Source organism: Conger conger, chromosome 17, assembly GCF_963514075.1.
Source record: "Conger conger chromosome 17, fConCon1.1, whole genome shotgun sequence".
NCBI lineage: Eukaryota > Metazoa > Chordata > Actinopteri > Anguilliformes > Congridae > Conger > Conger conger.
In genome coordinates, this window is record NC_083776.1 from 9,255,473 (window position 1) to 9,280,845 (window position 25,373).

A 25,373-nucleotide genomic window follows, 5' to 3' on the forward strand; every position below is an offset into this window, starting at 1 on the left:
CTCTGCACTTTCCCATTATTTGAGATTGACTCATTGAGTCATAGAGCACAGAAAACCTGCACTGAAATGTCTGAGCATCTTTAGGCATTCTATCCATTTAAGTCTCATTTTAGTACTCAGTACTGTGATGTTAAAGGAAGACCTTTATTCCTGTATCAGTCGCCCCCCCCCCCCTCCACCACCTGCCCGCACCTCCACCTCACAGAGCCGAATGAGTTATACCGCTTTCCCCAGCAGCACAAATGACCAGTCACTTCCCATTACCCAGTACACAGGTCACCCAGCACAAGGAGCTGGAAATGAAGACGCAGATATTGATTTTCCTCTCTTTTGTGCTCTTTTGCTCTCTCTCTCTCTCCGCTTTCCTCCTTCCCCTCCAGTCCTTCTCTCAGATTCAATTCGAGCTTTATTGGCATGACAGCTTCACAGTCATGTTGCCATAATTTGAAATGAAAAATAAATGGAACACAGAAAACAGGGAAATTACATTAAAATAACTAGTGGGACATGAAAGATCTTTCTTTTATGTATTCACTGAGATGGTATGGTAAATGTCTCTCGCTCCCTCTGCCTTTTTCTAGGGATATCCGTGAGTTTGCTAACGGGTCTGTTTGCCTGGAATGTGACCCTCAGTGTGAGAAGGCAGACGATGACTTGTTGACATGCGTTGGCCCGGTAAGATTCCCTCTGAACACCTTCCACTCTTCCCCTCTAACTCCCTTACTCAAGTAAATGTATACTGTTGGAAATGGTCACAGTCGGAGTCCTGCTTCTACCCCAGTGAAGCCCAGTCTAGACAGGTAGGACAGCTAATAGATTTGGGTTCCCCCTACGCCCCACCCTACCCCACATTAAGGTATAGCTTATCTACAGAGAAGTGTGCACACTCATGAATCATCTGGCCGAGTGAGGCACTGAGAGACAGAATCTACCGTCCCTCTGATGAATAGAAAAAGGAATCAGCCAGTACAGAGAGTTCAGTTCTCAACAGAGAGGCCTTGCCTGGTTTCAGATGATCCTTCCAAAGCCACAACACTGTTATCCGGTCGGTAAAGAACATGCTCCTCGAAACCGCTCTGAGTGCTGATTATTTGAGACAGGCTAAAGTAAACACGCTGCAGGGTTTTGGTTTTGGGAGAAAATTAGCTCATTGTTATTAAGGGATATTAGCTCAGGCAATGTTTTATGCTCCTGGCTGGCTGTTGACAGCACATTGGCTGGCTCTCAATGAGAACAGACTGGAATCCACAGTGGTGAAGAGTTTACATAATTTGTACACCTAGACAGCAGTTTACATGACAGAAGAAGCCTGGCACCCATTTTGGCTCTTTCCCAGGGAGCCAACATGGCAGCCATCACCCACTTTATTATGGCCCATGTGTACTCCATCTAAAATGATCAATCTTTCCAAAATGTCTGCCTGCATAAACAACATCATTGGGAAATGGCTGGCCAGCTGGTTAAACTGAACACTGCCTCTGTCACAGTTAGTTACAATCCATGTCTCTTTTCACTGTCCTGAAAGACCTGTGTGACCTTGAACTATCTATAGCAATAAAGTAATAGATGGAACATTAGTTCTGCAAATTATATTTCTGCCTAAGAAAATATTCTCATTCCAGTATAATTTACCTTGAAATGAGAATGTCTTCATATATTTTTCAAAAATCCCCCCACCCCCCACATGATTTGTATTTATTTTTTTGGTATGAAGTTTTTGTCATTTTTAATTAAAAAGGAACATTTATTGCTGTAAATAGAGAAGCAAAACACTATGAGATTAAAGAAACATATGGTGGGTAAGCTGATCATAACACTATGAAGAAATTGTGTTTGTTTATTTATTTATTTATTTATTATTTGTTTATTTAATTTTGCATTTATTTATTTATTGCATATGCCACGAAGTAGCACAATAGCTGAGGAAGAATGCATTGTGGGAACACAAGCAGAGGGGCTGCTGAGTCTGAGGTCGGAGAACTTCCTGTGGCATCAGGGGCCTGTTCCACAAAGCAGCAGTAACACCCAGAGCAGCTCTTTTTACTTCAGCCCAGGTTCCAGATTTGGGACGGGGTCAGGGTCGTAGTTATCCAGCTGACTCAGTAATCCTGCTTTGTGGAACAGGCGCCGGGTGTTCGTAAGAGATCGCGTTCTGGTGTCCCATACTGCTTGCTCAGGCCAAGAAATTTCACCACAAGACCTGTTCTGATTTTGCCCGTTCTAGTCTGACCATATGCTCCAGCGATGCTGTTCCCTCTCACAGATGGCCTGTCAATTTCCCTGCTAATTGATTTACTGCCTTTGTCGAAGATACAGATGCTGAGTTGATATGAATAAATATTACGGAACGGAATGCCAAGCTCTTTTTTATCCATTTCGTTTCGCTCAAGCAAATACGTTTCTCCCATAAGTGCTCTGAAAATCGCCTCCATGCTGAACATGTCCAATCTGTCTCAGACATCGTTAGTATTTGATGGAAATATCCCCTCCAAGGTTGGGCCGAACTTGAAATATGTTCAGAGGCTGGCCCCTGAATCTGTAAGCGCTGTCCCTAAATATGAATAGAGGTGTATTTTAAAAAGAGGAATGTGGACAGTGGTATATTTTTCAGAGGGGAAATGTGAAACTGGCATATTTTTAAGATGAGTCGGTGAGAAGCTCATGATGAGACTGCTATTCCAGCAACCTTTTTACGAGAGTCCCTTAGACCCTTATTTGTGGGATCTGACACTTGTATAAATACATTTTATGACTGCAGCATGGGAGTTTTGTGGCGATGAAGTGAGAACTCCTCTAATGGAGATCAGTCCTGTGTATAAAGGGCCAGGGAGGCGTGCCTGGATGCTGAAGAGTGAGGTCAGCTCCCACTGCATTCTGTGTACTGCCCTTGTGGAGAGGACAGAAAAGCGTAGACACTCATACCCGTGGATGAGGCTATTCGCCATCATCCAAAATGCACTTCATTTTGTCAACCTCTGTGTGAAATGAGCACATTATGCAGAAGTAGTCACTACAGGCTACTGTAGCACAAAAAACAGACTCACTCAATTATTGAACATTAGTAGGCCTCTTTCTCCATCACCTATGTTTGACTGTTGTAGTGCCAGGAAGGGACATTGGGGTGCTGTCCACCAGGTGGCAGCACCGGCCCTTCATGCAGGTATGGCCACAGCTGTGATTCATTGCAATCACTGTAGCTGTGGCCAATTACCTCGTTATGGGGCTACATGGTGCTCAGGCTCAGTGTTGTGGGCAATATCGCAGGTTCATGTGTGAAGGTACTACTGTTTCTTTTTTGCTTTATTATTACTTTACCTTTGTAGGATATTGGGGTTGCCACATTGGCCTTATAGTTTTGTTTGAGAATTTTATTACATTTTTTTATTTTCTTTAATAAACAGCAGTAGCCCACCATTTTTTTTTACTTTTTGGTGTCCGTTCACTACGTGATGCTGAGGGCCTCCCCAGCCTGGCAATACACTGCACTATATACGTCTTGGTCTTGTGAATGTTTGAATTTGTGCGGCTGATATGAGTTAGTCAGGCCTCATTTGGCCATCTGTCTTCACGCCCATGGATAGTAGAGTCTGCATTTACCACTTCAGCTCCGTCCTGTTTTATCTTCTACTCTAAGGGTTATGGGTAATGGCCTGGTTTTTCAGTGTTTCTGCCTCTTCCTCTCTCCCGTTCCGATCGTGTGACAGGGCGCTGATCACTGTGTGAGGTGCCTGCATTTCAAAGACGGGCCCAACTGTGTGGAGAAGTGTCCGGATGGCCTGCAGGGGGCCCATAGCTTCATCTTTAAATATGCTGAAGCCAACAAGGAGTGCCACCCCTGCCACTCTAACTGCACCCAGGGGTAAGTCAGAGAGAGTGTGTGTGTGTGTGTGTGTGTGTGTGTGTGTGTGTGTGTGTGTGTGTGTGTGTGTGTGTGTGTGTGTGTGTGTGTGTGTGTGTGTGTGTGTGTGTGTGTGTGTGTGTGTGTGTGTGTGTGCGTGCGTGCGTGCGTGCGTGCGTGCGTGCGTGCGTGTGTGTGTTTTTGTATGTGTATGGTTTGTACATGAGACTCCGTTAGTGTTTGGTTGACTGAATGAGTGATGTGAGTGTGTGTTCTGTGGAAGCAAACTGTAAACTGAACTTGTGTGCTAGACCGTTTGTCCCACTAACAGTGTATTACCCTTTCCATTGCATTTCAGTGGTGACACAGCATTCAGCGGTGACACAACTCTGTATCCCCTCTTTCTGTAGGATATCTAATACTTTTCTGAGAGAGAAAGTAGAGTCAACTGGAGGTCAGGATTAGACAACACTGCTCTATACAGCTGGACTCAACAGACTGCTCAGACTTTAGCAATTTTTTCGTATTGCTCCAGTAGTACCCTGGTTCAGTGCAAGCCTCACGCTGTGAATAAACAGAATATATAGAGAGAGAGAGTTCACATATGGACGAGAGAGAGAGATAGTGTGTGTGTGTGTCTGTGTGTGTGAGGAGGGGAGGGGTGGGTTGAGATAATATTATTGACTTTCCTCTCATCTCTCCTCCGCTGTCAAAGCGCCTGCAGTACCTCAGCCCTTTTGGGACGTACGCCTTTTCTTATCCACGGCGACAGTGGTCACACACGGTTACTATCTGGATCCCTCTGATCCTCTGTGATTACTACGGTGCATTCCATTCAGAAGAGTCCTGTGTGTGTGTGTGTGTGTGTGTGTGTGTGTGTGTGTAGATTCACACGCTGCCACACGTGTCGCCGCTTATCATGTTTTAATAACCATCTCCTTTATTCCTCTCAGGTGCACCGGGCCCAGGATCCAAGACTGTATGGGGATGATGGACAGGTATTCTCTTCCAATCCATATCCCTCCATATCTCTCTCTGTTTCTCTCATTTGTTCCTTCTCTATCTGACGCCTATCACACCGTGAGCCCTGGCACTCTATAAACTTCAGGTGCTTCATTGTCAGTCAGGGATCGATGGTGTTAAAGTGCTGTTCTGCACGTGTGCACACAACACTGGCAGTGCGAGGGGGAGCCGGCTCCATTTTGTGTCAAACTCAGGTGATGGTCTGGGCCTCTTAAGTCGTTTTGCTGTTGTTGGAGTAGACTCCTGCTTGTTCACTGTTATGCTCAGCCCGAGCTGAATTCTCATTGGGATGGTTTGCTGAGGGAGAGCAGGCTTTGGTTGTTCGTGAAGGTTGTGTGTTTCTTATTGTTGGTTCTTATTGTTGGTTCTTATTGTTGACTATTATTGTAGATTATTTATATACAGTCCAGAAAAATCAAGTTGAGTTTGCACTCCTGAAAACACACATACATATACAGTGCCCTCCACGATGTTAAAAACCCATAATTTATTTATTTGCCTTATTTGCTTTAAGGGTCCAGGGTATCAAATGTGCCTCAAACCACAGTGCTGCTACCAGATATGCAGTAGATACGAAAATAATTGTTTCTCCTGAATATATGTATGAGTTCAACAGGAAAATATGTCAGGAAAAACAATTATTTTTGTATTGTGACCTATAAACTCTGTTCCTGGGTCACAGACATCAGGAAGTCATGGCATGCAAAGGATATGCAACAAAATATTAAACATGACTACTTTCATTTACATAACTTTGCTGTGTCCCAAACATTATGGTGCCCTGAAATTGGGTGGGGGGGGCAGGCAATATATAAACACTGCTGTAATTTCTGCATGGTGAAATCGAAATTTTTAAAGAAATGCCCTTTATTAAAATCTGACAATGGGCCCGGAGTACAGAGGCACATAAATAAACGAGGTGTCTTTGTCCCAAACATTATGGAGGGCACTGTCGATATACCCTATATGAATGATGTTCTTCCTTACATTGTGTGCGCATAAGAACAGTCCTAATATTATTACGATTGTTTTATTGCAATTCATAAAATATAATTTAGGGCAAGGCTGCCTTACTACATATCGTATCTTGATCAAAGTTGGCGTACTGTACAGACTATATCACTTCCTAGTCATAGGTGGCCTGCCTTTATCAGTCAGTCTGTTGTGGTTATTGGGGCGAAGTGATGCGACATACACGAACACGAAAGACACAAAACATTCTCACAACGTTGCCGCAATGTAGTGGCAATATCCTAACGCTGGCGGAACGTTCCAGTAACGTTATGAAAAGGGCCGGTCTATGCCCGCGGTGCTGCGTGGGCAGTTTGAAAGCCGCTCTGTCAGCCCCGTCCGTGTTATCAGCGCGGACCCACCGCAGACGGAGCGGTAATGCGCGCAGCGGGGAGGGAGGGAACAGGTTGCCGGTGATTAATTGCGCTCGCCGATGGCTGAACGTTCCCGGGGCCCTGATAGCGCCCGCGGAGTTCGGCTCGTCCCCCCCCCCTGGGGTGGGTAGCCGATCGGCTTCGGCAATTTACAGAAAATGGGTTTTAACAAACACAAAGTCGCGGAGACGCCGGGCCTGGTGGAAACACAGCAAATTAATTTGGGATTAATAGGACGAGGGACCGCGGCGAGTCTCGCGCAGGAGAAATCGAAGTGAGTGCGATATTAAAACGATACACGTACGCGGCCGGCCCGGCTGAATCGTTTAGCGGTCGAGGCGGAGACAGGACTTGGTAATTTGTATACAAGTACGAAGGCCCCCTGAGTGTGGGGAGTGTGTGGGGGGAGGGACACTCTGTGCTGAGTGATTAGGCCAATCAGAAACTTAGAACGTGGTGAGGTGAGGACACTGAGTCAAGGGGGAGTTGGCTGAAGGCGTAGGACTCAAACGCACAGAGCGTTCTCCATGCCTGGCTGTGTCCAGGTCCTGACGGCCAATGGCTGCACTAATACCGACAGAGAGTCTATCAGATAGGACATCGGCTTATTGTGCTCTATTTTCTGTAATACTCACTGTAGGTTTTAGCATGGATAATGAGTGTCTGTTCACATGCACATAATATGATGTCCACTGTGTATGGACCCCCCAAATGATGTCTCACTAGAACCCCTGTAAGCCTTATCTGTTTCTAAAAAAATTAGCCCAGCTCTCAAATGTTTTGAGCCATTGCAAAAAAACAAGCATGTCATGTGCGTAACAGTGTAATGTGTAGTAGAGTATCGTGCACCGTTTTCCTGTGTAGTGCATACTTGTCCTGCATAAGAATTGAAATTGACTTTCTGGAGCAGGTGCATTCAGGTAAATAGCTATATTGTGTGGAGCAGAACTGATTTGGGAATAACGCAGCACCATAGCACTGCATCAGCATAATCAGTAATAAGGTAAAGTGTAAGGTAACAGCATAGGATGTATTACAGGGACCTCTATCAACATTTGTGCTGCTGTGTTACCCTGCGTCCTGTATTTAATCTAAATCAGCTTTGTGATGAGCAGGGGAGCATGCTGAATGCTGGTCTCAGAACAGCGGCCTCCATAAGCTGAACAATGGGTTGCTACAGTATTAACCTGGCTGATACTGACCTGGGAACAGTCTGGGATGCTTCATCATGATCATTAGCTACTGCAGGAGCTACATTATCTGTACTTTGTCCCAGTGACTCTGGGAGTCCAGGCTGGCCTATCCGTTTTGGACAGATGCTGTATTTTATCATAACGACCAACTCAAATTATGAAATCGTTAATGTGCGACTCTATTAAGTGTAGATTTATTATGCAACATGGAGTAAAGAGATAATAATGGTTAATAATGATGCACGTTATTAAGAGACTCACAAACTGAAAGTCACTATGGGTTGACCTGATAGAAATGTATGATTCAAAGGGTGTTCAATATTTGTAGCACACGTAAGTTGTTTTCCATTTGATTAGTCTTCAAAGGTTGTGAAGGAAAAAAACCTTAATTATTTTCCCACGGTCAATATGTTGTAATGATAAGTTGCGTGAATGCATTGGCGAGTATATCTCTTTCAGCTGTATTTTATACGCAGACCCCCCCCAGTGCCCCTGTTCTACTCCGCCTCTTTACGTTAAATGAATGCGTTTCACAGAAAGCCGGGAGCTCATCTTCCTTTATGCGCTTTCGAGCGAAAATGAGCTGAGTGTGATTAGGTTTAATGAGATCGGCCACACTTATCTGGCTGGTGTGATTTCCCCCGGTTTCAGTGTCTGAAGTGTCTGAGCAGCGGAGAAATAAGCCCGCTTATCAAGAGGGAAGGAGCGTGGTCAGGGCTGATGAACAGACGCATGCCTGGCTAATAACCAACCGTGGAGAGGGGGGGGCTTCGAGCCGCTGATTGACAGGCTCCTGCGGGCGTCGCCTCGGCCCTCCGACTGACCCACCTTTCACAGAATGGAGGCCCATTAAACAGCCAGCTAACTCAACCCTTCACCTCAGTGCTGTATTTTAATTTCAGTTTGCATTCTCCAAAAAGGTCTAAAAAGTGCCTAAATGGGTACAAACGCTTGTCCCTGGGGTGGTACCCTGTAGATACATACAATTGTACCTCTACTCTGCAATGCATAATTCATTTGTACCTTCATTGCTTGCTGGTTTCTTATTAGCTCCCAGAGAGAACATAATTGTACCTTCTGGTGTCGATTTGGGAAATGTGTTCCTTAAAGATCAATAATGTTCCTCCACTGTACCTTTATTTCTGAAGAGTGTGGAATTCCAGGCCTTATTTGTAAGCTATGGGTGCAGCCACCTCTAGGACACTGGTTAAGCGCTGCACACTAGCTGCTGCTTATTTTTAGCTTGGATTCGAGGAGCTTGCAGAGGAGTTGCGCAGGTACTGCTCCAGTGATCCCCGCTTCTCCTGCAGCTGCTGCAGACTGACTGCAGGGTTCCTATTGGCTGGAGGACACCATTGTCCATGATGCAGTGGGGCCTGAAGCCCTGTTTCCCTGGGTTACAGAGCCGGCACACTCAGAATGGGAATTCCTGAGTGTGGACCACACAGAGATGTAGTGGTCGAGCTCATCACTAGATTGAGATTTATTTACTTCCCTACAGTATTTACCTTCTCTCTCTCTCTGTCCCTGGAGTACTTACCATCTCTCTCTCTGTCCCTGTAGTACTTACCTTCTCTCTCTTTCTGTCCCTGTGGTACTTACCATCTCTCTATCTGTCCCTGGAGTACTTACCATCTCTCTCTCTGTCCCTGTAGTACTTACCTTCTCTTTCTCTCTGTCCCTGTGGTACTTACCTTCTCTCTCTCCCTCCCTGTCCATACAGTACTTACCATCTCTCTCTCTGTGTCCCTGTGGTACTTACCATCTCTCTCTCTGTCCCTGTGGTACTTACCTTCTCTCCCTCCCTCCCTATCCCAGCAGTACTTACCTTCTCTCCCTCCCTATCCCAGCAGTACTTACCTTCTCTCTCTCCCTGTTCCTGTGGTACTTACCTTCTCTCTCTCCCTCCCTATCCATACAGTACTTACCTTCTCTCTCTCTCCCTATACCAGTAGTACTTACCTTCTCTCTCTCTCCCTGTTCCTGCGGTACTTACCTTCTCTCTCTCTCTCCCTGTCCCTGCAGGACCCCGCTCATCGCGGCCGGAGTGATCGGGGGTCTGTTCGTGGTGGTCATCATCGCGCTCAGCGTGGCGGTCTCCGTCCGCCGCAAGAGCATCAAGAAAAAACGGGCCCTGCGCCGTTTCCTGGAGACAGAGGTGAGCCTCCGCACCTCCAGGAATACTTCTGCAAGGTCTCCCAGAAAGCTGCTCCGAGTTTCAACTTTCATGTCTGGTGTCCATTTTTATGCTGGTTGTGATGTGAGCCAAACTCACCTCTGCTTCACCTATGTGGACAGAGAATATGCCTCTCTCAGCCTTAACCTATATATGACTAAAGAGTGAAAATGGTATGGTAAAACTGATTTGTGATCTGCGGAACTAGCTGGACAAGTTTGCCCAGGAATTTCAAAACTTCCAAAAAGGAAGATTAATAGGTTAACGTGGTGATTAAAAAGAAGTGTGAATGTAGAGAGGCCTCTCTCCTTTCCTGTTCTGCCCCCCCCTCCACCCCTGCACATGATCTTCAATGAAAACAAGTTCATGAAAGCATCTGCAGGATTGTTAGTGCCCAAAGAGGGGGAAGAGTTGATTAAAAAGAGCACTAATTAGGTTGCGTAACAGCGAGGGACTGGATGGTACACAAACGCGGAGAGGCCGAAAACAAGGCCATGTTTGTTCCTGCTCACCGACTCTAATGAGCTCAGATGTGCTGGTTTGGGAACCCTCAGGTTAGACATCAGCCTGCTCTGTGCTGTTTTCCCACGGGAGCGTTGTGTTCACCCTTCTCTCTCAGTGCACTTCAAACTGGCTTCATTGGCCTGATACTGAGTTTGTGTTACCTAAGCACTTTAAAACTAAAAGTTAAATGCAGATTATTAAATCTGGAATCGCATGTTCTGCTGATGTATATGGGTCAGGGAGACATCACTGATTTTCAGTGGCAGAATGACTCTGAAGGGAACAACATTTCCAAAGAGCAGTTATTACATACTGCATACTACAAACACACACACACACACACACATTCTCTCTCATACTCACTCTTTCACACAGACACACACACACTCACTCTGTCTCTAAAAAGCACAAATACACAAACTATTTTCTCTTGTACACACAGAAATCCTCACAATTGTACAAAGATGCATGGACAGGACAAAGACAGCATTCATATTCCTTGTGCGATTCTGGGCTCCTCACCGTCAGTGACAGTGAGTCAGTGACAGTGAGTGGCAGGCAGTGTGTAATGTACATTGAAAGGGTGCAGGCAGAGACATAGCTGTAGAATACTTATGAAAGGCAGCACTGTGGATGCAGGAGGACTGCCGTTTCAGCACCTCGGTTTACTGCAGAGCACTGGACAGTTCCTCTCTCAGAGCTCAGCTGCATGATTTCAGCAGGACAGCTCCCTGATGAGATGAGGCTGCTCTGACGCTCTCTCCTGTGGTCAGACCCTGCTCTGACGCTCTCTCCTGCGGTCAGACCCTGCTCTGACGCTCTCTCCTGTGGTCAGACTGTGGTCAGACTGTGCTCTGACGCTCTCTCCTGTGGTAAGACTGTGCTCTGACGCTCTCTCCTGTGGTAAGACTGTGCTCTGACGCTCTCTCCTGTTGTCAGACTGTGCTATGACGCTCTCTCCTGTGGTCAGACTGTGCTCTGATGCTCTCTCCTGTGGTCAGACTGTGCTCTGATGCTCTCTCCTGTGGTCAGACTGTGCTCTGACGCTCTCTCCTGTGGTCAGACTGTGCTCTGACGCTCTCTCCTGTGGTCAGACTGTGGTCAGACTGTGCTCTGACGCTCTCTCCTGTGGTCAGACCCTGCTCTGACGCTCTCTCCTGTGGTCAGACCCTGCTCTGACGCTCTCTCCTGTGGTCAGACTGTGCTCTGACGCTCTCTCCTGTGGTCAGACTGTGCTCTGACGCTCTCTCCTGTGGTCAGACTGTGCTCTGACGCTCTCTCCTGTGGTCAGACCCTGCTCTGACGCTCTCTCCTGTGGTCAGACTGTGGTCAGACTGTGCTCTGACGCTCTCTCCTGTTGTCAGACTGCTCTCTGACGCTCTCTCCTGTGGTCAGACTGTGGTCAGACTGTGCTCTGACGCTCTCTCCTGTGGTCAGACTGCGCTCTGACGCTCTCTCCTGTTGTCAGACTCTGCTGTGAGGCCCCTGCACCCCCCTCCCGGCCCCCTGTCCTCAGTTCTGGATGTGTCTCGTTTCAGTGGAAAAGCACTTTGGTCTTTAAAGCTGCTGGTCATGTCTGAACATAATGTCTCTGCATTGCTGGGAGAGTTTTCTCAAGCACTTCTGCGCTAATGATACAGGGAGTCACACACTTCTGGTTCATCTGCAATTGTTACCCCTCTCAACTGTTCTCTCCCCGTCTCTCTCTCTCACTCTGTGAGTGAGGTTGAAAATGCAATGAATGTAATTGAGAAAATGTGCTATTTTTCTTATACATGTCCTTTTTTTTGTCATTGCCCATCTTATTGATTGAAAGATTGATTGACTGTTTGGTTGACTGGCTGATTGATTGATTTATTGATTGATTGATTGGCTGACTGGCTGATTGACTGGCGGATTGTGTCCCTTCTCCTGAAGCTGGTGGAGCCCCTGACCCCCAGTGGCACGGCCCCTAACCAGGCCCAGCTGCGCATCCTGAAGGAGACTGAACTGAAGAGGGTGAAGGTGCTGGGTTCAGGGGCCTTCGGCATCGTCTACAAGGTAAAAGCCGTACCCCCCCACCACGTTCTCTTAGTGTTCCTGTAACGTTTTATCCCCAACATTCACACAGACGCAGCAGTGGAGATCGGGTCACTCTCTGTGTTACCCGAGTGCACGCCCTTAGTCATGAGTGATATCACCACATGCACTGTGCACCTGTTCTGCAGGGACCCTGTGAATCCCTTTCCACTCACTTTGTGTCTGAGCACATGTGTGTGTGTGTGTGTGTCTCTGTGTGCCCGTGTGTGTACATCAGACCTGAGTCAAATCCATAATTGTCTTGGATTCAAATTTGACCTAGGTCTAGTGTACATAGGTACATCTGCACATAAGTCTGTAGAAATGTGTGTGTGTGTGTGTGTGTGTGTGTGTGTGCGTGCGCGTACTCTTCTGAAAGCTGACAGTGTTGTGTCTGAATCAGGGGATCTGGGTACCGGAGGGGGAGACTGTGAAGATTCCTGTGGCCATTAAGATTCTGAACGAGGCGACGGGTCCCAAGGCCAGCGTGGAGTTTATGGACGTGAGTAACACACCCTCACACAGCGCCGCTCAGTCAGTGGCCTTTGCTCTGCGCGGATACAACACGCCCGGCATACTCATTCAAAACAAGCATCATTATACTGTCTAACAGGGAGCCACTGGAGATTATGCAAATGTAATGTGCATTCACGACACTGTGGCGTGTGTGTGTGTGTGTGTGTGTGTTTGTCTGTGTGTGTGTGTGTGTGTGTTTGTCTCTGTGTGTGTGTGTTGTGGACAGGTGACAGCCCTAGGCACCCCCATAGGCAGTGAGTGAGAGTGCCCACTTTGAATGTGGAGCAGACTTGAGAGCTAATGAGACACGAGGGACTCACACCACTGTGTGACTGAGATAAATATGCCAGCTGCAAGGGATGATGGGATATCACCCAATACCACGCATCTATTTTTTTACATTTTCTCTAGACGTTTCAGTTTGTCATGAGTTATGAGTGTGAGGTAATGGTGTAGCCGTATGCATTCACACACACACACACACACCCACACGCGTGTGCACTCATGATAACACATGGCTGCGCTTGGGTTTAACCCCATGAAATGGGTTCCTAGGAATTTTCGAACAATTTCCAGTTTCCCAAGAAATTTAATAATGGGAAAATAATGAGAATAGTTCATGAGTGTTGATGAAGAGATGATCACCCATTGGCACCTTTATTACCAGTAACCACATCTGTGGAAATATTCATGATTTGCTTCAGATTGGAAGGTTTCAGCTGTAATAGAAGAGAAAATGGGCTCTTTGTGAAGAATAGGGGATCCCAAACAGGGTTGGGGGTCTATTCCAAACTGCCTTCCTGCTGCTACATTCTGATTTACTAAATAAGCATCTCATTTAAATATATCAGATTGACTGACCAGTAATGTACAGTGTGTAGCTAGCTGGCTCCCACATGCTAACTGCATTGCAGTGGGATATTGATGAGCACTTTTCTTTATTGGAGACGGGATATTATTCATGATCATATTTCTGCATATCTTCTGTTTTTAAACGAGGCTCTTGTTGTAGACTCCTCATCGAATTAAAGTTTTCAAAACTATTTGATGTGTATATTTATGTGCACATATATATATATATATATATATATATATATATACAGTGTGTTTGCATCACATTTTAGACATGTTTCCATAGAGGCTGCTTTTGCATTGAATTGCCACAGCTGTAATTGATGGTGATAGAGGTTGAAATAGTGAACGATTCACCGTGTTATGGAGGTGAGTGGCCTGAGTGTGTCTCTCCTCCAGGAGGCCCTGATCATGGCCACCATGGAGCACCCCCACCTGGTGCGGCTGCTGGGGGTCTGCCTGAGCCCCACCCTGCAGCTGGTGTCCCAGCTCATGCCCCACGGCTGCCTGCTGGACTACGTCCACGAGCACAAGGACAACATCGGCTCCCAGCTGCTGCTCAACTGGTGTGTGCAGATCGCCAAGGTGAGGAGCGCTCCTGACACAGGAAGACCCTGGGGGTATACACGCGTGTGCTTTCCCTACACTGGGGTCTGCTGACACAGGTAGAGCAAGGGGTGAACACACACGTATACTTTCCCCTCACTGGGCTCACCTGAGGCAGGTAGATCATGGAGGTGTACACACACGTATACTTTCACCTGAAACAGGTACAGCAGGGGGTGTACACACGTGTTCTTTCCCCACACTGAGATCCCTCACCCAGATAGAGCAGGGATGTACACACACACACACACACACGTATATTTGCCCCACGCTGGGGTCAGCTGACACTGGTAGAGCTGGGGTCTACACACACATATACTTTCATTACTCTGAGACTGAGGTATAACTGCACAATTAAATTTTAGAAGTTCTACTTCATCTCTGAATCTTGGTGTTTCTGATGGAAGGCATTCATGCTGAGATGAAGGATAGTCTTTCACCTTTCCCTTGCTTCTGAACAGACACTAACTCTGTCCTGTGAGTATTTAGACACAGCAGATGCTTTAATTGAATCGCAGCAAGGCATAAAGGCTTTATTGTATGTGGCAGCCTTATGATCCGAAAAGATGTGGTACTTTTCCAGATGGCCCAGAGAACAGAGTCACTGATGTAACCGAATAATGCATCAGTCCCCTCTGAGTGAACTATAATCACAATTCTGAATTATAGCTTCTTTCCTTTGTGCTAGAAGGTCATAATAGAGTGTGAACCGGTTCACGACGACTCTGTCGTTTGATTGTAAATTCACAGCGTTAGCGCCAGTTCCACCAAATGCTATTGGGCGGGGAAGATAAGAGGGAACGTATGGCGGAGGCTTATGCAGAGCTGATGGAGACCGATGGAGAAAGTGGCTCTGGGCCTCGGGAAGAATAGTCTGCTGCTTACCTCAGGGAATTACATTTATTTAATCTGCTAGATGAAAATATTATTTGGGTGGATCGGTGGCAGTGTTCTTCAGAAGTATTCCGACTTAACGCTTATGGATTGAATAATGATAGGATTACACATGCACATGTTCACATTTGTACACACACACACACACACACACACACACACACTCTCTCACAGACACACACACACACACACACACACACACACACACACACATCAACAATAACAACGGTTATTTACAGAATAGTTTAAGTTAACTAACACAAATGGCATATACTTATTAATAGCATATTGTAGTAATACATATTTAGAAATGCCTAATTCTAGACACAAACACCAGAACAGCATATACAAATGTAAATGGGGAATTGTAATGCGGTATCTATCGTGAAACTTCAGTCACAGGCTGTGAGATCCATCGTGGGCCAAACTACTGGCGACAAAGCGCCGTGCATGCCAGGAATCTGGTCAGGCGCTTGTCTGGTGTAATTGTCATGACCGTTGTATACCCGGTGAGCAGATCTGCTGATGCTTATGTGAACTGAGCTGAACTGTTTGCTGAACATATTTCCCTGCTGCAGTCAATTATTTTCTGTCTCAGCGGCACACGGGCCCCGCCCTTTGCACACCCTGCTCCAATCAGGCACAGCTGAAGGAGGAATGTGGGGGTAAACTCTGCATGCCATGGGGGAAGGGGGTCTCATTAAATGGCTGCTTCATTATTTTCTCCTTGTATGGCCTTCTCTCTCTGTGTTACTCTTACAGATAAGGGGGACTCTTCATAGGTGTGTGTGTGTGTGTGTATGCATGAGTATCTGTACCTGTGTGAGAGAGAGAGAGAGAGAGAGAGAGAGAGAGAGTTTAAACGTCCTCCAGGGGAGGATTGTCTCCTGCGTAGTCTAATCAACTGTATGTCGCTCTGGATAAGAGTGTCTGCCAAATGTCATTAATGTAATGAGACAGAGAGATCGTGTGTGTGTCAGTGTGCATGCCTCTGTGTGTGCGCGTGTGTGTGTGTGTGTGCTGCCTCAGAGCACCTGACTGGTCTTCTGCTAATTGATTGGTTGGTAGTGAGAGAGGAGCAGTGCCTCTTCATCACTGAGTGGACAGGGGCAATACTCTAATAGCTCTCATTAATCAAGCTCTCACTGCCTGGAGTGGATCCTCCCACCTGACACTGGCACCCCACGAGCCCCCATGCATTCCATCACAGAGGTTACAGAGACGGGATCTCGGTACACAGTGTGACGTTACAGAGATGGGATCACAGTACGCCCTGTGAGCTTACAGAGAAGGGGTCACAGTGCACTCTGTGAGTGACATTGTAACAGGCAGGGACAATGTACATTTTTCTACCATGTTGATGTTGCATGCAGTATATTATACGGTAAGGTAAGGTGGCCTGAACCATATCGTCATTTGGAAGACGTATATGTAGGTTTACAGAGTTTTACATTGCTGAAATCCACATCCGTAACTTTAAAATAAGAAAGAATGATCAACGTGTCGGACTGTTAGGGTGAAGATGCCAGGCCATGGGCGAGTGCTCACGGTGTAAGATGCCCGGTTTCATCTGTGCTTGAGGAAACGACAGCCGCGGTGATTGACAGTCCAAGCGAACGCTGTGACAATTGACAGTCTCTGCGACGGCCTCCTGAAATCAGCCCCCTGCCGTGACGGGAATTAGCAGGAGGTTTGTTCAATTACCCTTCGCTGCCAAGCAAGGAGGCCTTATCTCTGTCTCTGCTACTCCGGGTTCATTCCTCTCGTTGACAGACCATTGCAGAATTGGATAGTTAATGGAATAATTCCTGTTGGGACTTGCTTTAATGAGCAAATTAATCAATTAATTATGCATGCCTACAGGGTGGGAATTTTAATAATCTGTGCATCCGAACATCCAAAGCGCAGTGAGCTAAACTTCCCTTGTGTGAGGTAAACCTGCACTGGGTACAGCTTAGTGAGCTAATACCGGCCTGAGTACAGCACAGAAAGAATTAGGAATAGGGAAGCGTTTTGTCCTACAAAACGAGTGGTTGGTGACAAGTGACCCAACAAGCCCTAGTCAAAACTTCCATTTGCTTCTGCATCACATCACTTGGCTTGCTGTTGCTGTCAAAAATCACTATGGAGTAGTCTATAAAGTGAGGCAATAGCATTAATTAAATTGACATCTGTAGGCTACCCAAGTTATTTTTTTTGCTTCATATGTGGGGTTTCCATCGAACTGTTTGTATTCAAAATTTGAATTTGCTCTTAAGAGAACTACAATGGAAACGCCAAAAAAAAAAAAAAAGGAAATGTCCCAAAAAGATTTTCACGCTTGGCTGAGGAGGAAAAGTTGGCATATTGATAGAGAGAAGATGCGAAAAAGGGTAATGGAAACCAATGAAACTGGGCAGCTGGCCCACAGACCCTCCCCCAGACCTCTGGCTGGCACCGGCTGGCAGTCTTTTCATTACGTAATCTTGTCGTGCCCTCTTCAGAGGATTCACAAAGCAGGAGTTGATGGAAACACGCTCTGATTCAAATTTTTTTTTGCTGACTTCGGAAATTTGCTTAACATTTGGATGGAAACTTAGCTGTAGCTGAGTGAATTTTGTTGATTCATGAATTGTATTTATATGGTGCATTATGGTATGATCCAACGTCCGGGAGAAGTACTGTTGGAATGAGTATAGCATAAGGATCAAATGGGGGGGATCTGATCTTGAGGTTATAGGGAGAATGCATTTTATCATGCGGCTCAGTCTGCTGATACTGTATGCCTTGTAGTCTGTGTTGCGTGTGTTGCGTGTGTGTGTGCGATTCGTTGAACTTGCAACTCCAGCCATATCCAAATGCTCTGTATAATGATTCACATTGGAAGCAATGATGTGCAGTTCTCAGTGTTGCAAAGTCAACGACTAACCCCCCTAAATTGTCAGTCATCAGATATAATAACTGCTTGGTCAGTAAAGTTAAGAACAAAAGGGTTTCCCTTCTACTTCTGACTCATTCTCTTTTCTTCACGTATAATTAGCGCTTTCCTCAAAAAGACAATAGAAAGTACAAGAAATCTCAAGCGGAGAAGCTTAGAGCAGTGACTGGGTCATTTCCCTCTGCAAATCCGCCTCCATCTGTGAGCAAACATTGCTCTCCACCTCATTAGGCAATACCACGGTCCTGTGCACCAACTCTTCCGCTTTCCCAACATCGCAAGCTCTCTCTCTCCTTCCCCCCTCTCTCTTTCCCTTATTTTACTTCTCACCATCCCTTTCTATCTCTACCTTCATCCTCCTTTTTCCCCTTCTCCCCATCTTTTTTCTTACTCTTGTACTGTCTTGCTCCTTCCCATATCCTTTTCCCCCTCTCTCTTTTCCTGCTGTCCTGCCTGTGCATCCAGAAAACCTGCTGAGGATTATATCTCATCATATCATCATCATTGTATCATATTATATTCATAACTTTGCTCCAAAGAAAGACCTATCTGAAAGGTGGCATCAATATGGGATTTCTGAACATACCTGTAATTATTCTACGACAGCGTTTTTTATTTTGAAGCATTTCAACTATATGATAACTATAGCTACAACGTATCCCCTCAGTGGACACTGCGGATAAAAGAAAAGATTGCATATGGACATAGGGTTTCTGTATGGATTTATGACTGTGGATTTGTGCCACTCAAACCACAGACTGACATACACAGGCAGAAGGCGGGTGCTGATTTGGTGACCCAGTTGAAAAAAACAGCTCAGACAAGCTTCCAGCATTAGCTGGTTGACCAATTTTTGAGCTGGTCATCCTTGCTGGATTTTACAGCAGGGTAGTCTTCTGTGCCTCTACTACTCCCAGATATCTTCAGTTAAGCTATCCAAATCCATACATAATAATAATACTAACAACAACAATAATGTTCTTCTTTTCTGCATCATTGTCATCGTGACCCAGTGTGTGCTAAGAAGCGAAGTGCTCTTTAATTCCCGGTAATGCTCGGAGATTTCCCAGAGCTCCGGCGGGTTACAGGTGAATCTCTGCCGGTCAGCTCCTCCAAATTCAGCCCAGATACCCCACTCGCATAATCAGATCACTAAAACTGCCTTCCAACCGCCATGCAAGCGGTGCCAAGCGAGCTCAGGTAGAGAACCCTTTTACTGCTGCTCTCTCACTGAGCTGCAGATTGAATCAAATTAAATAGCACTTAGCGCTGTTGAGTTCAGTTAATAAGCAATAAGTTCACAACTCATCAGCGCAGGGAGCATAAAGCTCTGCTGCCCACTCCACTGCTGTCATTTGGTCGCAACCAAAATGGCGTGCGTCAAGTTGGGGCCCGCTGGCTAATGATGATGAATCTGCGGGCTCGCATCATGACAAACGGTCAGACAAAAGCTTCTGCTGTGCTGGATCCAATCAGAGCATTCAGCCTTATTGATGCTAGAATTAGAATGGACTTTGTTTTCCTTGAGAAACCATGAATATCACACCTTTTAAATACCGTTGTGTGGCATTGTTTTGTAGTACACCTACATGTGTGCTAATAGGCTGAATAGATTCCCAAATGTTTAAGTTTAAAGTTTAACGGCAGACGGAAATTACAGACACTGTTTCAAGGCAAAAATAAGTTTCACAGACCCCCTTATAGTGGTCATTGTTCTCTCGGCCTTCATCACGGCTGTAGGTTCGAATTTGCCTGTTCACTGTCAGCCAGTGAGAGCTCAATAGGAACTGATGGGGGCTGGCTTAGAGCGATAAGCCCCCCACCATTTTCAATTACCTGCAGCGATCATCCCTGTAATAGAGGCTCAGGGAGGTATTACATCATTATCATTATTACTCCATTATATTTTGGGGCAGTTATTGGTCGGTGAACACTTGGATTTGTTTGGACAGGATGATGGAGCTGAGGGTTTTTCCACACAGCGGGATTCGTTCATGATAATTTTCCTGTTCAGTTCAGTGGGAGAATTAGCTTGGGGGAACCCCGCTGATAAGGTCTATGGTGAAATATAGTGGTGGACATTAAGCTGGACATTGAGCCAATGAGTGAGTCCACAATGCAGTTCACCTTGTGCCAAAGTAAGATGGAGCGGGATTTTGTGAAGAGCTAAAAGCCTGTTGAGATGGGTGGAAAAGACTGGACACACTTGAAACGATTCTATAGGGAGGAGTGGTTCAGGATTCCTCAAAGATTGTGTGAGAGTCAACATGTTCAGGATACATGCAGTTAGTTATTGCTGCTAAAGGCGATTGTTGCCGAGCTGGGGCGGGGCACTTACCTATTTCTGCAGGGATATTAAATATCCAATGATATTTTTATTGGGTAGATAATGGAAAAAGTGTAACTTTATGTGTTATTTTCTAGATTGCATTGCTTTTTCTCTATACTAAGATGTGATGAGAATGTGATATAAAAAATAATGCATTAGTTGGGAAGGGCGGGGGGAAACTGATTTTTTCTTCAGCGCTGCATATAGACATCATATATTGGATTATATACTATAGATATGAACACACACATATTTAAATTTAACACATACGTGTGAGTAATCTCTAGCGTGTTTAAATACAGAGAAAGTGTTCACATATGACAGGCTGACTGAATGATAACTACAGTGTGGAAATCTGTGGCCACCAGGACTGGAGCCCAGCTGTGAAGTGTGAGATAAACGTATCTGTGTGGTTCATTTCAGACCCTCCTGCTCTAATCTAGTTGCTGCCACTTGCTGATTGCCTCCTTGTAACCTCCTTGTACTCGTAAAAGGTTAAGCAAAAATGTTTTTTTATTTCTATTGACATACATATCTATATGATGTCATACCTTTCTGTTACTGCTGTCATTTCTTTTTTCTTTCTTTCTATTTTCTTTCTTTATTTGTTCCTTCACATATAGCTAGATGCAGCAGCACAAAGTATATCTGTCTGTGTGTGTATGTGTGCATGTATCTGTGGATCAGTATGTCTGTATATATGTATGTGTCCATGTATCTGTGGATCAGTATGTCTGTATATATGTATGTGTGCATGTATCTGTTGATCAGTATGTCTGTACATATGTATGTGTGCATGTGTCTGTGGATCAGTATGTATGACTGTATATATGTAGGTGTGCATGTATCTGTGGATCAGTATGTCTGTATATATGTATGTGTGCATGTATCTGTGGATCAGTATGTCTGTATATATGTATGTGTACATGTGTCTGTGGATCAGTATGTCTGTATATATGTCTGTGTACATGTGTCTGTGGATCAGTATGTGTCTGTATATATGTAGGTGTACATGTATCTGTGGATCAGTATGTCTGTATATATGTAGGTGTACATGTATCTGTGGATCAGTATGTCTGTATATATGTATGTGTACATGTGTCTGTGGATCAGTATGTCTGTATATATGTCTGTGTACATGTGTCTGTGGATCAGTATGTGTCTGTGTGTCTGTGTGCTGTCCTCCCTCCCTGTACTGCTGCTGCTCTGAGGATAAACTGACTCAAACACACAAATGCCGGCGGCTACCCGCTCTCTTCACAGTCCTCTCCTGTATCATTAATAATCCACCAGGTTAAAGGTTATTGTTCCGTTTATATTAAAAAAACAATGTGTCTGTCTTCTGTCGCATGCACAGTTATTTCTGTCAGAATCCAGTGTCTCAGTGTCTCCAGGGGTCCCCCTCTTTGAGAATCCTGTAGCTCTTGTAATATACTGATTACACTCTCAGAAATGTATGAAAAGTGCCGAAAAACGTACGAATGCTTGTTGCTGGGGCAGAAACCTATACGTATATACATGTGTACCCCTAGCCAGCAATTTACACTCAGTGAGAAATTTATTAGATAAACCTCTACACCATCTTGTTAATGCAAATATTTCATCAGCCAATCATGTGGCAACAACAAAATGCATAAAAGCATGCAGACATGGTCAAGAGGTTCAGCTGTTTTTCAGACCAAATGTCAGAATGGGAAAGAAATGTGATCTAAGTGACTTTGACCGTGGAATGATTGTTGGTGCCAGACAGGATTGTTTGAGTATCTCAGAAACTGCTGATCTCCTGGCATTTTCACACAGAACAGCCTCTTGAGTTTGGAGAGAATGGTGAGAAAAACAAAGAACATCCAGTGAGCAGCAGTTCTGTGGCAGAAACATGTTGTTAATGAGAGAAGTCAGAGGAAAAGCTAACAGGAAGATGACAGTAACCCAAATAACCACTCATCACAACCGTGGTATGCAGAAGAGCATCTCTGAACAAAACACGTCAAACCTCTAAGTGGATGGGCTACAGCAGCAGAAGACTAATACATACCTAATAAAGTGCTCACTGAGTGTCTACTTAATTTGTACCTTGTTTGCTTGGAAAACAAACTCATTTGTACCCAAATAGAAAATGACTGTACTTTCTGAGTACATATGGGAAATTTGATCCTTGTTCCTGTGATTCACTGTCACTTTAGTGGATCTAGGCTTGTATTTCAGAATATTCAAGCCTAGCTCCATTTGGTTGCAGGATCAAAGTCCACGTGGGCATTGCCACTCTATCCTTTGCATGGTGCTTAATCTGAATCACTTTCTTGTGGTGCCAGCTAAATTAATAATGGCAAGTGCCTACATCATGCCCTGCTGTCAGATGGAAAGAATGCCTCTTCCATGCCCAATCTGAGATCAAAGATATGTTCTCATTGATGCCCTACCACCCCCTACCCCCAGCCCGGCTCCAGGAGAACACTTTTGGCCTGTGCCGTTAATTAGAGAAAGTGGTTTTATAATTCATGTATTCTATATTGCAGCCAAAGCCCACTGGGAATAGTCCATCCTACTGCACTCATCTTTGTTGCAGTGCACTCTGTGGCTGGCAGGGGGCTCCAGGAGATAGGGATGGCTTCCTCTATGTCTTTTGACAGGTTTATGCTGCAGGAATCAACATTCGCTAATTAGTTGTGATTGTACATCCTCTAGCCCCGCTCAGTTAGATTAGATTACTTTGTTGTTGTCTTCAAACAAAGATATTCCAACATCTCAACACAGGATAATTGCAGCATCAGAGTGCAAAACATCTGATTATCAAAGACCAGTGGAAATGACCAGTGCAAGCAGTCAGACAGTAGAACAAAAAAATAAAAACTCTTCCTGTTACTCCCACTCCCCAGACCCAGCTCCCATTCAAAATATTTTTGCAATATCAAGCAGCCATAACTGTAAACCAGCAGCTGCTACAAAGAAAGATCTTATGATCAGTACTTTAATTGTGATGGGTACATTTATCTATCCGATTGTTGTTAATCGCCACAGATGAGTAGTAAGGCTTTAAAATGCTCTTTTTTTTAAAGTGTAATGTAATCTGGTCATACAGTTTTTTTTCTAATGTTTCCTTAAACATATGTGAAAGGAAGGCAGGAACAGCTGTGATGGCAGTTGAATAAATGTCTATTTCACAGCGATATAAGCAAACAGTTTTTCATAGGCTTTAATGCATGCAATAGCTTGCCAGGTCACGTAGACAGGACCATTGGGGGGATGAGCACCAGGCCTGACATGGGGCTGGATTCTCTGTAGACAGTAGATATAATTATGGACCTAGATAACAGTGGCCTGTTATCATCATAAAACACCCTTAAGCCTTTCTTCTACTGTTTTCATATCAAGAGACAAAGGCCTGGATTCAATCAACATTTGTCCTTAAATTTGACTTACAAATAAATGCAAGCATTTGTATTTGTCTATGCACGCGCAGTTTATCGAGCCAATTTTGATGATGGATGAACACGCCAAATGTGCTTGTGAATTTTAAAAACGGTTGTCAAGGCTTAGGACAAATGTTGATTGAATCCGGGCCAATACTGTGGAGATGATTTCTGCAGAGAGAGGCCTGAACAGTAGGACTGATTTACTGTGCGGCCTGTGTGACTCCTGCTCCCCTGTTGTGGCCGCAGCTTAAACACCTGATGGGGCTTATTGGTAAAGACCGGCTGATCTCTCTCTGTCTGAACATTTTATCCAGTCTCTGCCCTGCTAGGCTTGCGTGTCTTCCCCTCGAGACCGGCTGGGTAAAGTGAGCAATTTCCAGTAAAGTCATAAAGTCGCCCCTTACTCTAAATCACTCTGTCCCTGCCTGTGGCTTCTTAGCGGTCCATTTACTGTTTTCAGCAATTCTGGCTGTCCAGCTAATTACCCCGACATCTTCCGTACAAAGAGCAGGGCAGCTCCATGTAAGGGCTGTGCCAACATACTGTATGTGCCCGATATGAATTAAATAATCATGATTGTGGCCATTTTCTACAAGCATTAACTTGTGTGTGTGCCTACATGCATGTAATGGCATTTCAGAGCATATTAAATATGTCATTTGGAGTATATTCAGAGTTTGACTATGAAAATAATCATTCCCTGAGTAATTGCAGCAGTAACCAACCCCCCGAAAATAAGGCAAGCTGCAGTAGGGCACACATAGCTCTGCGCTAAATGCATTTAATGAACGGGGCAGATGTTTAACTGTGAAGGCTCTGATTTTTCCAGCTGTCTTTACTTTTTCAGGTTTATCACCGTTGAATTTACCCAGGTGTTGTAGGACCCCTTTGGTGTTCCCATACTGTTTATCCTGGCTAGTGATCACAAATCTGTTCCTCTCTTCAGCAGCCTGGCTGAAGTACATCCAGTGCTGCTTTTTCTGCTGCTCTATTGGGAGTATATGGGTTTATATGTGAGGCGGGGAGGACGCAGTGCTTGAGCGGCAGCCGATCCACACACTTCTCTGACTGGATCGGCTTTACACTCCGGCCTGGACCGAGGCCCTGTACCTGGATGAAGCCTAAAGCACTGTATGATTGCTTTGCTCTCCCTTTACCCCCATACGGGAGGAGAGAGAGACTGAAGAGTGCTCCTGAGGATGAGAAGAGAGATAGATAGAGAGAGAGAGAAAAGGGGAGTGTGAAGAGAATGATCTTTCCCATTTTAAAATATCATTGACCTCTTCCAAACCTCAGGAATTATTGACATTTGCTCAGGGAAATTCCATGCCAGGTAACATTTGAGTGCTCGGCTGTGACATTTTTAAGGATTCAATGAAATGGGGGCACTGAGGCCACTCACTCAAGCCACACACCCCTCCCCTAGCCCAGCCTAGCCCAGCCTAGCCCAGCCCAGCCCACCCCATCCCCAACCCAGAGCACGGGCACGGTACGGGCACGATAACCACAACTGGAAAATGTCAGGTCTCTGCTCACACGTACAGTAGACTCTCTCCCCTTTGCCTGCCCACCCGCCCTTCTGCCACAATGGATGCTTTGAGTGCTCTCCGCGTTTGTAATGTAACAACACCGTGCTTCACGCTCCCACCGAGAACAGCCCGAAAAACGG

General features: G+C 45.3%; 1 protein-coding gene across 1 annotated transcript in view; it reads left to right on the plus strand.

Annotated features, from left to right (window-relative positions):
• Positions 1-25,373, plus strand: part of LOC133116879 (receptor tyrosine-protein kinase erbB-4-like) — a 235,788-nt gene that overhangs the window by 191,258 nt on the left and 19,157 nt on the right. The window contains exons 14-20 of the mRNA XM_061226882.1: positions 582-675; positions 3,705-3,859; positions 4,792-4,836; positions 9,465-9,597; positions 12,037-12,159; positions 12,581-12,679; positions 13,945-14,130. Coding sequence (XP_061082866.1) covers positions 582-675; positions 3,705-3,859; positions 4,792-4,836; positions 9,465-9,597; positions 12,037-12,159; positions 12,581-12,679; positions 13,945-14,130 — 835 coding nt within the window. The remainder of the gene's footprint in view (positions 1-581; positions 676-3,704; positions 3,860-4,791; positions 4,837-9,464; positions 9,598-12,036; positions 12,160-12,580; positions 12,680-13,944; positions 14,131-25,373) is intronic.